Raw genomic sequence first — 11,903 nt, 5'->3', positions numbered from 1 at the left:
TGCTGGCCCGCCCGGCCGGGATTTTGGCTGCCCGCTGGGAGCTGCTGCCACATTCTCTCTCTTGAGCTCGCACAAGCCGTGACCTCCCAGCCCGCGGCCCCGCTGCCAGGAGGGCCCCGGGCAAGGCCAGAGCCCGGAGGAAGGGGCAGCGCCGCACCCCCTGCATCCCTGGCACCCCCACTACAGCGTTGCACCCCGCGCTGCCGGCTTCAGGGGCTGCAGCAGAGCCAGGCTGCCTTTTCCCGAGGAGCACGTGAAAAATGCAGGATGTTTTGAAAAGTTTGGGAAGTGGATTGGTGACAGAAGGAGAGGGGCACAATCCGTTCCCAAGCCTCGCAGCTCTTCCGAGGGGTGGGACAAAAGCTGAGGGGTGAAGGTTTTGGGGAGAGCAGCTCCTGCAGCCTCGGGAACAACACGTGGCTCTGGAGGAATCTGTTTGATAAACACTTTGCGAACACCGGTTTGTCCCAAAAAGACCCCACCCCAGGCCCCGCGCGGAGGGGAGCAGCTGTAAATGAAGGCAAGGTCCCGCTGTTTGCCGGCAGAAAAGCTGCAGAGCTCCTCGGCTCGTGGGGAGGCGGCGGGCTGGGCGGAATCCGCAGCGCTCGGGCCTGGAGCACCCGGCTCCCCCTGCCTCTGCCTCCCGGCTCCATCCCCGCTGACTCCACAGAGCCCACGGAGACGTTTGATCCTTTCCAGCCAGGAGCACTTCTTAAAACGCCTGCATTTCCCACGATTTTCCAGGCGTTTCTACAGACGGAACGGCCCAGCCCGTGCACTCAGGATAGTGCAAAACAATTAAAGTCCAAATCCCTCAGTTACCCATGGGACCTTCTAGGACCACTTTGGATGATTCCTGCTGGGTGCCCAGACCTCAGGGCCGCCCTCCCAGCCCCAGGCCAGGCGTGGAACCCCTTCCCCAAGCCCTGAGCTGGCTCCATCCCTGTGCCGGGGATGCCCCGGGACGCTGAGGAGGAGGAGGAGCAGAGTTGTTCTGTCTTTTCCAGGGCTAACCCAAACTTTCCCCACCTGCAGCACATCTGGGCAGCTGTTTCCCAGGGGTTTAAGGAGCAGCTGAGCTTGTCCGTGGGTGGACACGGCAGAAATAACCCCGTGAGGCAGCTGTGAGCAGAGGCAGCTCTGGGGGGGCGCTGCCCACCCCAGACTCGGCTCGGACACCCCCCAAACAGCACAGCCAGGCTCCTGCCCCGCTGCCCGCAGCCTTCCTCCTCTCCCGACTGCCAAAACCCTTCACTGTACAAATTAAACCCAAAGCAGAGAGGAGCTGCCGTCAGAACAAACCTGGGGGTGAATGTTCCCTGAATTTATAACCGAGGCTAACACTGATAGGTTTGTTTTTTACAAATGTAGCTCCAGTCCTAAACCCGGGCTTCACTTCCCTGCAGGAATCTGCTTGACTTGGAAACCGCTACTTTTTTTTTTTTTTTTTTTTTCCTAAATACCTTCACATCTTGTAGCTGCACATCCCTCACAGAGCTGCTGGAGCTCTAGGAAGTATCCGTGGTAGCGGAGAGCTCGCTGAAGATCTCAGCAGTTATCCCTCCTCGAGGATTAACCAATGCTGCGGGAGTTCCCGGGCTAAAGTGGGAGAGGGAGGGGAAAGAAGAGCAGAAATAAACAAAATAAAACCTCTCGCAGCCAGTGGCGTTCTTTGCGCACCGCCGGCGCGGCCGCCCGCGCTCCAAATCAAAGCGCCAAGCACCGGGGAGTTCGGGAGCCGCCGGTACCGCCCAGCCCGCCCGGGAGGAGGGCGCGGGGCAGCGGCAGCGCCCGGCCGCGGCGATGCCCGGAGTCGGCGAGACGTGAGCGGCGCCGGGAGCGGTGAGTTCCCCCGCGGGACATCCCCGGGCCGCGTCCCCGCGGGACAAACTGTTGCGTTCCTGCAGCGCCTGCCGCGGGGCCGGGCGGCCGTTCCGCGGGCCGGGGCGCGGGGCAGCCCCCGCGGGACGCGGGAGGGGAATGCGCGGCTCCGCCGAGTGCCGGGACGGAGCGGCCGGGCCGCGGGACGGGCCGAGGCCGAGCCCCCCTGCGCTCCCCCCGGGGCTCGCCGCCGATTCCGCCCCCGCGGGCGCCCCGCGCCTCCCGCCCGCCCCCGCGCAGCGGAGAGCGCGGGGGGGGCGCTTGCGCACTGCTGCGCCCCGCGCACCGCCGCGCTGCGCTGGGCGAGAAGTGTATTAAAGCGCGGGGCGCTCCGCACACTCGGCCGCCTCCCCCTCCGCCGTGCGCGCTGCCCTCCGCGCGCCCCGCCGACGCCCGCGCAAGGTAAGCGGCCGCCCGCGCGCGGGGCTGCGGGAAGGGGCGCGGCCGGGGGGCGCGGAGCTCCCGCTTACCGGGGCCGGGCCGGGCGCGGGAGCCGCCGCCGCCCGCGGTTCTGCGCGCAGCCTGCGCGCCCCGGCGCGGCCGCCTCTGGCCCGCCGCGCGGCTTTGCGCGTCCCGGCAGCTTGCGCGCAGGTAGCGCGGCGGGGATGCTGCGCGGCCCTCCGCGGGTGCGGGAGGCGCGGAAGGGTCTCCGGGGTTTTTTCCCCCCTCCCGAGCGCTGGAGGGGAGAGCCGAGCGCTCCCGGAGCCGCCGCGCCGAGGTGGCCGGGCTAAAAGGCAGAAAGCAATTAAAACTCCTCCTTTCGGATTAACAACCAAAAATTGATCGATCTGTCAGGAATACTGTTGATTTATGAAAGGTGCTTATTTCCTTGGTATGGAGAATTTTATGTTCTCTAGGTGAAACTGAGTTCACCCAGCTCCAGAGTAGATTGATGTTTTAATAAAAATAAATAAAGGGAAAAAGCTCGCCCGGTCTTTGGGGACATCAACTCTCAAATCGGGGAGTTAGACTAACAAATCAAATCGCATTATCTTTACATTTCACATCTTTTAACAAAAAAAAATAATTAATTAATTACGTTTAAAAATCGCGGGCAGCGCCGCAATCTTTATCACCTCAAAGTTTTAATGCGAGGTTAGAAAAGAAAAATTAAAAAGCTGAAATAACAAACAATCAATGGTTTGACTGTGGCGGGGGCAGCGGGAGGCGGCGGGGCCGGGGGCGCGGAGCGCGGCCGCCCGCGCAGTGTCCTGTAGATGGCACACGGTCCCCACGTACAGAGCCGCGGCGGCGGCCAGAGGGGATCCGCCGAGGGAAACGGCCAGCCCAGCACTTGTTGTTTACCCACACCGGGGCGTCGGGAAATTCATTGCGAATTCATTGGAAATTCCAGCCCGAGGGGCGCGGGGAGCGCCGCGGCCTCCCGCCGGCCGCCCGCGGCCGCGGGACTTGCGCGCCGGGCGGGATGCGGGAGCGCGGCTGCGGGGCGATGTCGGGGGAGCGTGGAGCGGGGGAGCGGCCCGGGGGGCCCCGGCCGGGCCGGGCGCCCCGACACGTTTGTCTTTGCGATGTAAATCGCGGCGGGACAAATTGCTTATTAACAGTCGGGAAGAAGCGGCGGTTTCCTTCTTTCTTCTTTTCTTTGCCTGTTTTCATGCCGGCATGGCCCCCAGCTACGCTCGGGGCAGCCTCACCGCCCAGCAGTTTTCCCTTCGTTTCAATATCCTAAAGAAAATGCAAATCGCCACGCTGCGGCCTTTTTAAAAAGTTAAATTAGCAACAGCTTTAAGTGACTCCATTAGCATGGAAAACATACAAATGTTTAATGTGGGAATAGCCCGGCTTTCGGAGCTCTGCGAGCGCGGCGAGGCGCTGGGCTGGCGCCGAGCCCGGCTCGGGGGTCCCCCGGTGCGGCACCCCGGGACCGCACCGGGGCCGCGGGCCGGGGCAGGCACCGCGCGGGCTCCGCGGCTCCCCGCGCAGCCCGGCTCCCGAGGCTTTCATTATTTACAGGAGCGGGGACGTTGCGAGGCTGCTCGGGGGCGAGGGGACGGGACCTTCCCCGCTCCGTGCGCCCCGCGGGGCGCCCCGGTCCCGCTGCCCGGAGCCCGGGGCCGGCGCCGCGCCCGGGGCTCTCCCGCAGCTCCGCCGTGCGGGAGCGGCTGCGCCCGCCCGGCCGGCCCGGGGCTCCGCCGCCGCTCGCCTCGGGGACAAAAGTGCTTGTGACAGCGGCAAGTTTTGCTCCCCGCCGGTGCGGAGGGGCGAGCGGCCCGTACCGAGGGGCTCCGCCGGTTCCCCGCGGCCGCTCCGTGCGGGAGCCCCGCACCGCAGCGCGGGTGTTTCCCGTGCGCTGGCGAAGGATGTTCCCGGATCCCTGCAGGGCAGTGCGAGCCCTGACCACGAAAGGGTTAAGGTTTCTATTATTCAGTCGAGGTCTTGTTAGGATGTAATCTGCATTTTCTAACTACTGCGTAATAAAAAGTGAGAAGTTTTGAGACACCTTTCTTGATTATACCTTTGGCGATACTTTAGGTTTTACATTTAATTTGCATTTTGTTCTTAGTGAATATTGAAGTCTTGAGTGGAGGATTGAATTTTATTAGGACATCTGGACTGACAATATCAAATCAGACACCAACGTCCCAAAGCATGCTAAAATTTCAGAGTTAATTAGAACGAAGTGTGTTTAATTAAAGCCAATTATAATATCTGAAATTATCTGATCGATCCTTGTTTGTTCAGTTGGAGTCAGTTGATATTGTTCCCGCCGCACGATGGGACCTGTCCGGCCGCCAGCTCCCCGCGGCCCCGGCTGCGCGCCCGCGCTCTTCCGCGGGGGCGGCCGCCGCTCCGCCTGCGCGGCTCCGGGCCGCCCCCAGCCCCGTCCCGGGGCCCCGGGGGGCAGAGCCGCGGCGGCCCCGCCGCACTCCCGGGCCGCGGCCCCGCATCCCGCGGGGACCGGGAGAGCAGCGCCCGCGCCGCGCCCTCGGGCCGCCGGGAGCCGCGCAGCGCCCGCGGGGAGTTTTTCCCGAGGAAAAGCTCCCGTTGGGCGCACGGCTAGCGCGGCTGGCGCTCGGGCACGGCGGAAGTTTAAGCCGGTTTTCCTTTTATTTTTTTTCCTTTTTTTTTTTTTTTAATAACTAATTTTGATGTAACAATATCGGGGCGCAGGGCCGCGGGAGCGCGCCGGGGGGAGCGCAGGGCCGAGAGCCAGTTTGGGTAAAGCGGCCCTGCGCCCACAGGGAGTTCCGCGACCCCGAGCTGGACCCACCGCGCGGCCGCGCAGCCGGGCACGGAGCCGCGCAGGGGCGCGGGCGGTGCGCGGCCGGCCGGCCGAGGGGATCCAGGACCACCAGGCGCGGCCAGGGACAGGGCCAGGGACAGGGCCAGGGCCAGGGCCAGGGCCAGGGCCAGGGCCAGGGACAGGGACAGGGACACAGGGACAGGGCAGGGACAACCTCCCCGCGCCCTGCCCCGAGCCCGCGGGGCCGGTGCCCGCCCTGCGGTGCCTGCGCGGGGCGCGGAGCCGCTCGGCCCCGCGGCCATCCCCGCGCCCGGTTGCGCCCCGCGGGGCGGCCGGAGCGCCCCGCTGGCCCCGTGCGCTTTGCAGCGGGCCCGGGATGCTCAGGAATGCGAATCCAAGCTCTGAACCGAGGCGGGCGCGGGTGAATCCGGCCCGAAAGGCGAATCCGGCCGGGCGGCGCGGGGGTCCCGGCGCTTCCCGCACCCCCGGCCCGTGGCGGGGCGCCGGGGGCCTGCGCTGGCCGCGGGGCCGAGGAGCCCCAAAGCGGCGGCGGCACCGCTCCGTCTCGGCCCCGCTCCGCTGCTGGGCCGCGTTCGGCCTCTGCCCCGGGCCAAGGATGCGCGAACCCCCGCGCAAGGGCCGGGCCGGGCCCCCGCGGCGCTGCGCCCCCGCGTTAGGCAGCGCCTGCCCGGGCACGAACGCCCTGAAGACGCCTGAAAACACGCCAAAATACCGATTCGCCCGAAAACACCGATTTCTCCCTCCTGCGGCACGGGAGTTTGTAGAGATTTGCCTCGGTTACACCGGGCATAAATTACGCCCGGTGTAACCCAGCTCGTTGGTAATGAAGGCGCCTTCCAACAGCAAAATTGAAATATGGACCTTGGCGAGCTGCGGGGACCCGGCCGAGCCCCCCGAGAGCGGGGCCGGGGCCGCCGCTCCCACCGCAACTTCCCGCTGGGAAAGTTTGTGCGGTGGGAAGCGCGGAGCTGGGCAGCCCGGGGCCGGCCCAGGGCCGAGGAAATAGCGAAATTACCAAAATCACTCTCGCCAACTTGGGTGATTTAAACCGTGAAATGAGAAATAAATAAGAAATAATAATAGGAAAGAAAAGGAAAAAAAAAAAAAGTGAAATGATTGAGATAATAGCCCCGAGGGGATTGTCCCGAGGGGGAAAAGATAAAATAATAAACTTTCGGGGAATACTCTCAGGGCGGTGGGAATCAGGGGATCGGTTCGAAGCCCCGCACGGCTCGGGGCTCGGTGTCCGGCCGCCGTGCGGGGCAGGAGGGGCGCTCCGGGGGCCCGGCCGGGCGGTGCGCGGGCGCGGAGCGGGGCCGGGCCGGGGGACAGCTGGGCTGCGGCCATCTGAGCGGCTCCGCCGTGACATCTGGGAGCCCGCTGGTGTGTGGCACGCGCATCGCTTGATGTCGCTATTTAAATGCAAATTTGCGGGGGGATCACTGAAGCCTCACCCCGTAAATTCACACAAAAGGGAGACTTGGCGCCGGAGGAGGAGGAGGAGGAGGAGGAGGAGGAGGTGGTGGAAAAGGAGGAGGAGGTGGAAAAGGAGGAGGAGGAGGGCCGCGGAGCCGGGAGGGCTCGGGCCGCCCCCCGCAGCCGCGCACACCCCCTGCCCGCCCGGCTCCGGCCGCGCTCCGCGCAAGGTGCGCTGAGAGCGGAGCTGCGCTCCCGCGGCCCGGAGCGGGCCCGGGGCTAGGGAGGGGGCCCGGGGCTGGGGAGGGGGCCCGGGGCTGCGGAGGGGGCCCGGGGCTGGGGAGGGGGCCCGGCCGCCGCTCCCCTCCCGGCGGAGCAGCGAGAAGCGGGGTGCCGGCCTGGAGCGGTGCGGGGCGGTGCGGGCAGCAGCAGCAGCAGCCCGGGCGGGCTCCAGCCAGAGTGACAACAAAAAAAAAAAAAAAAAGATAAAGTTGGTGAATGATAAAGACCGTATTTTCCACGCTTTGGGTGCAGGACCAGATGATCTAGAAAATGAGCTGAAATAGATTCAGGCTCAGAGCCTGTTGTGAGGAGCAGCTGATTCCCCCATTCCTGGCCAGATGGCTTCTGAACACAGATTTGCATTCATTTTCGCTTAATATCGTCCAAAATAGTGGGGCAGCTGCATTTGTTGTCAAAAAGGTTTAAAACTCCCTTTCTTTCTGGGGCAGGATCGTTACCTTATGTGATGGGCTTATGGAACTTTTTTTTTTTTCTCCTCTCCTTAGTCAACAGTATCAGATTTAAAAGGATTTGTTTTAAAACCTTCTAATTTGGTAATCAGATTTAAATCGCCTTGGCGCGTGTAATCTGAATTAAAGATACTGTAAATGATTTTAAGCTTTCGTTAGCGGAGGGGAAGCACCAAGTTCGGCGTTGTTCATTTGAGGAAATATCTTGCAATAACAGCGGCGTTGGGCGTTTTTTACCTTGTTTTTAGGAGGGAGGATTTTGCGGGCTGGGGGGACCCGCAGCCCCCGGCGCCCGCTCCAGGTCCCCAAACGTGTCCGTGCCACCAAATGCCACCGCGAGCATGGCATTGTTCGGGAACTTTGGGATCTCTCTCTGCGCGATAAAAGTGTTTGGGTTTGTAATCTGCTCTACTGTACCTCAAAAGCTCCGGGCTGATTATGAATACAGGAATTTTCTTTTAATTTCTCATGAATAGTTTCCATACACTTTGATTTAAGGTTATTAACATTCTATAGACAGTGGCATCTTTAATATGTGGCGATCGCTTCTAAAGACTAATCTCATTACCCTCAAATAGTCATAAAATATGATTTTATTATACTTACGTATTTAATTAGACGGCCAGCAATGTAATGGATTTTGAGATCGGGTAGAGCAACAGCTTTGATAATTCACTTATCTTTGGCAATAGTCATTAACCCCCAACACCAGCAAAATAGATTGCTTTCTAACACATCCTTTTTTTTTTTTTTTTCCCCTCTTTTCCCTCACCCCTTGGAGAAAGGGGATCCTGATAAGGTAAACCGGACTTTCTATTTTCACCGATTCATTCAGATACGAACGCCGATTTTCCCCGAGTTCGGGAAATATTAACGCGGGGACGTGGGGAAATACACAAAAAATAAATACCAAAAAAATTTAAAAAAGAGATTATTAAAAAAAAAAAATAGCACAAGGAAGTCGGAGCCCACACTGGGCGGAAAGGGCTCATCACTTGAGGGGAAGATGTATAGATATAACATGTAAATATATAAAAATATATATCAGTACGTATAAAATATGTCAATATGTATAAAATATATCAATATGTGTAAAGTATATCAATATGTATAAAGTATATAAATATGTATAAAAGAGCAGTATAGATAAGAATAGCAATATATTTTTAAATCAATATATTTGGAAAATTAATATATACCAATACAGATATATATCAGTATATAAAAAACGTATATAAATAGATGAAAAGCGATGTCAGTCTGCATTTCTGTGGAGCCGCACAAACGCGGGCGGCCGAGAGCCGGGGCTGGGTGCGCACCCGATCTCCGGCGCGGTTATCCCGGGCCGCGCCTTTGTGCGGGCGAGCCCCCGCGGGTGAGCCCGGGCCGCCGCTGTCCGTGCCGCTGTCCGTGCCGCTGTCCGTGCCGCTGTCCCGCTGGCCGTGCCGCCGCCGTGGCCGCGGCGGGGCGGCGCGGGGCGGCGCGGGGCGGCGCTGCGCGGGCCGCGCTCCATATACGGCGCGGCCCCGCCCCGCGGGCGCCGTCAGCGCTGACGGCAGCGCTCCCGCGGCGGCGGGGCCGGCTCCCGGGGCAGGGCCGCGCTCCTCGGGGAGGGAGGGCCGGGCTCTGCGCGCCTCCGTCCATTCCGCGAGCCGCCACGGGCCCGCGCCCCGTTCTCCCGTGTGCCCGGCAACACCTCCGCGGTAATCAGGGTGTGTTTTTTTTTTTTTTTCCTTTTTTTTTTTCTCCCTTCTCCCCCCCGTTTATTTGTCTTTTGGAGCAGGAGAGCCTTGCCAGAAAGTGGTCGATTCAGCAGTGTCCTGAAGGTTTTTTTTTTTTGCCGAGCCGGTTTTTACTAGGATGACACCACGTTGAGCGCGTCTGCAAACAACAACAACAAAAATATTTATTCTTTTTTCCCCCCTCCCCCCTTAAAAAAAAAAAAAAAGCCACCTCGCACTGTCGCCGGCTGCAGTTATACTTTTTCCTTCTTTTTTTTTTTTTTTCTTTTTTTTTTTTTTTTTTAAACCACCAAACTGGAACGCCATCCAACTCGCCGCACAGAAGTACTCAGTAAATTGTTTATGTCGTGCCAATACAGGACAGATTGAAGAAGGAAGCAAGACTTGAACTGGGCTTTTCTCCTACTGATCACAGGGAGTAAAGTCATCTCTTATATTCCAGTCGCCAAGGAGAGAGAGAGAGAGAGAAAATCAAGCAACAACCAACCCACCCCGTATCTGACATTTCCCTCAATTTTAACCCCTTTTGGTTAGGAGCTGGTTTTGCCCAAATTTGTTTTAATGTTTGGGATTCAGGAAAATATACCAAGAGGTGGGACGACCATGAAAGAAGAACCGCTGGGCAGTGGGATGAACCCCGTCCGCTCATGGATGCATACTGCTGGGGTAGTGGATGCTAACACGGCCGCCCAAAGGTACGTCTGCCAAATCCTCTCCCGGCGGTTTTCTCCTCCTGTATTTCTCATCCCGGCCGTAAATCCCCCCCCCTTAACTCCCCCCCCGCCCGCCCCGTATCACTTACAGCCTCCCCGCTCCGCGCCGCTCCGCGCTCCCCGCATCCCCCCGCATCCCCCCGCGGCCGCGGAGCCTGCGCGCCCCTTCCCGCCGCTCTCACCCACGCCTTGTCTTGTTTTCTCCCGCAGCGGCGTGGGGCTGGCTCGGGCACATTTCGAGAAACAGCCGCCTTCCAATCTCAGAAAATCCAATTTTTTCCACTTCGTCTTAGCTCTGTACGACAGGCAGGGACAGCCGGTGGAGATTGAGAGAACAGCTTTTGTGGACTTTGTGGAGAAAGAGAAAGTAAGTCTGCCAGTTTTCTCAAAAAAAAAATTTTTTTTTTTTAATTTTTTAAGCGTAATTGAGTGGAGCAGAGCCGGTTCCCAGCACGGCAGCTCCCCCGGCACTCCAGCGGCGCCCACGCCACGTGCGGCTCCCCCCGGTCTCACGGCCGCTCCGAATAGACCCCGGGGTTAGAAACTTAGCGCCGCGGCCCCGACTTATTTCAAACACCGCGAAAACGGCAAAACATGACATATTTGCACCGAGCTAATGACATCATCAGCGCTCCACACCAAGGAAAAAAAAAAAAAAAAAAAAAGAAAAGGAAAAAAAAAAAAAAAGGTGACCGTGGGCTGAATTTCTGCAAACTGTTAATTCCGAGCCGCTTCAGGGACCAGAAAAATGGGCAGCAGGAGGAGGGAGATATTTTTCATGCTAAATGTAATTATTTATCGTTACTTGCAGGAGCCAAACAATGAAAAAACTAACAATGGGATTCATTATAAACTTCAGTTATTGTATAGCAATGGTAAGTTGTCGTTCTCTCCTTTTTGAGCGTCTGTGTGCCGCAGAAAAGTCTGATTTTCCTTCCGAGGCCTTTTTTGGGGGGGAGCAGGGGGATAAAGGGTATAAAGATTTCGAGATTAAAATTACACGCGTGTAAACACGGCTCTTTCCTTGGCATATAAGGAAAACAAAACATAAAGGATCGATAAGTCAATGGTACTTCACATGATTAACCGGTTGGGCTTGAAGTGGAAAGTAAAAAAGGGGATCGATGGCTGCTCGGGCACAGCGGCACTTTTAAGGGAGTTGGGTTTTTTTTTTTAGTTTGGGAATTGATGGTAATTATTGGGATGGGGTGAGTGGGCAGAGAGGAGCCCCGGCCCCGCGGAGCCGCTTCCTCGGGCGCGGAAAACCCGCGGGGTGCCGCGTGTTCCCCGGGGCCGCCTCGGCCACGGCCCCCGAGCGCGGGGCTGGCCACAGCTCCGTCCCGCCTGAATCCCGGCTCGTTTTTATCGGTCTTCTTTTTTTTCCCCCTGTAAATTTTGAATTTTTTCCCCCGAAGCCGGCGCGGGGCCGATCCCTGCCCGCTGCGGTTAATTGCCTGACCTCATCCTTTCCTTGTGGGACCGGGGGGGTTCAGCTGCCGAAATCCTGATCGCAATTCGGTCTGTGCTTTCCCTCCGCAGGAGTTAGGACAGAGCAGGACCTGTACGTTCGGCTAATAGACTCCATGACCAAACAGGTGAGAAAGTTTCCGCTTTTCTTGCCGCGCGAGTTGCCAAGTTTGTGTTCTGCCCTTGCCTGGAAGGGTGGGGGCGGCGGGGCGCCGAATTCTCATTTACCTGAGCGAGTAAAGCGGGGAGCTGCTGCTGAGACCCCGCTTCCCGGAGGATATTTGGGCAGGAGAAAACGGTGTGTTGTTGCATTTCGAGGCAGCGTTGAGATCATTCAGTGGCGTGTGTGGCATGGAGGACAACGTCATGGGAACAGATGTTTGATATAATTAATTTAGCGAGGGAGAAAGGAAAGGGAAAAAAAAAATCCCACCGAGTTACCCAGATTTATTTTAAAATGCACTTTTCCCCCTCTGTAACTTTTTTTTTTTTTTTTGGCGATATTTTTCCTCGGTGAGGAAAGGGCAGCCCCTTCCCCACACTCCAAAACTGGCCGGGATTAGTCCTTTTTCTTTTATAACGCGACCATCCAGTAACGCGAGACGTTTATTTGGATTTAAAAGTTAAATGTGCTGAGGTGAAAAGTCATCTTGTTCTCCTCTAGTCCATATTCACCTCTCAGCCCCCCATCTCCATAATTCAAACT

General features: G+C 58.5%; 1 protein-coding gene and 1 long non-coding RNA gene across 20 annotated transcripts in view; one reads left to right on the top strand and one right to left on the bottom strand.

Annotated features, from left to right (window-relative positions):
* Positions 1-1,684: 1,684 nt before the first annotated feature.
* EBF3 (EBF transcription factor 3) overlaps positions 1,685-11,903 on the top strand; it is a 130,619-nt gene continuing 120,400 nt past the window's right edge. For 17 of the 19 annotated variants that reach the window (XM_021545698.3, XM_021545696.3, XM_021545697.3 and 14 more), the window contains exons 1-4: positions 9,136-9,712; positions 9,941-10,097; positions 10,542-10,605; positions 11,270-11,325. In XM_021545698.3, coding sequence (XP_021401373.1) covers positions 9,579-9,712; positions 9,941-10,097; positions 10,542-10,605; positions 11,270-11,325 — 411 coding nt within the window. In that variant the 5' untranslated portion in view covers positions 9,136-9,578. Of the gene's footprint in view, positions 1,843-2,176; positions 2,284-9,135; positions 9,713-9,940; positions 10,098-10,541; positions 10,606-11,269; positions 11,326-11,903 lie in introns of those variants that run through there. The other 2 variants (XM_085582991.1, XM_085582992.1) reach the window with 2 other exon arrangements.
* The window catches only part of LOC146767097 (uncharacterized), a 4,165-nt gene continuing 1,299 nt past the window's right edge, over positions 9,038-11,903 (bottom strand). The window contains exons 1-2 of the long non-coding RNA XR_014956203.1: positions 9,913-11,903; positions 9,038-9,156 (exon numbers count right to left, since the gene is read on the bottom strand). The exon at positions 9,913-11,903 is cut by the window's right edge and continues 1,299 nt beyond it. This is a non-coding gene — a long non-coding RNA (uncharacterized LOC146767097). The remainder of the gene's footprint in view (positions 9,157-9,912) is intronic.

The sequence above is a fragment of the Lonchura striata genome, chromosome 6 (genome assembly GCF_050655825.1).
Source record: "Lonchura striata isolate lonStrDom1 chromosome 6, ASM5065582v1, whole genome shotgun sequence".
NCBI lineage: Eukaryota > Metazoa > Chordata > Aves > Passeriformes > Estrildidae > Lonchura > Lonchura striata.
This window is presented reverse-complemented; position numbering and strand designations above follow the sequence as displayed.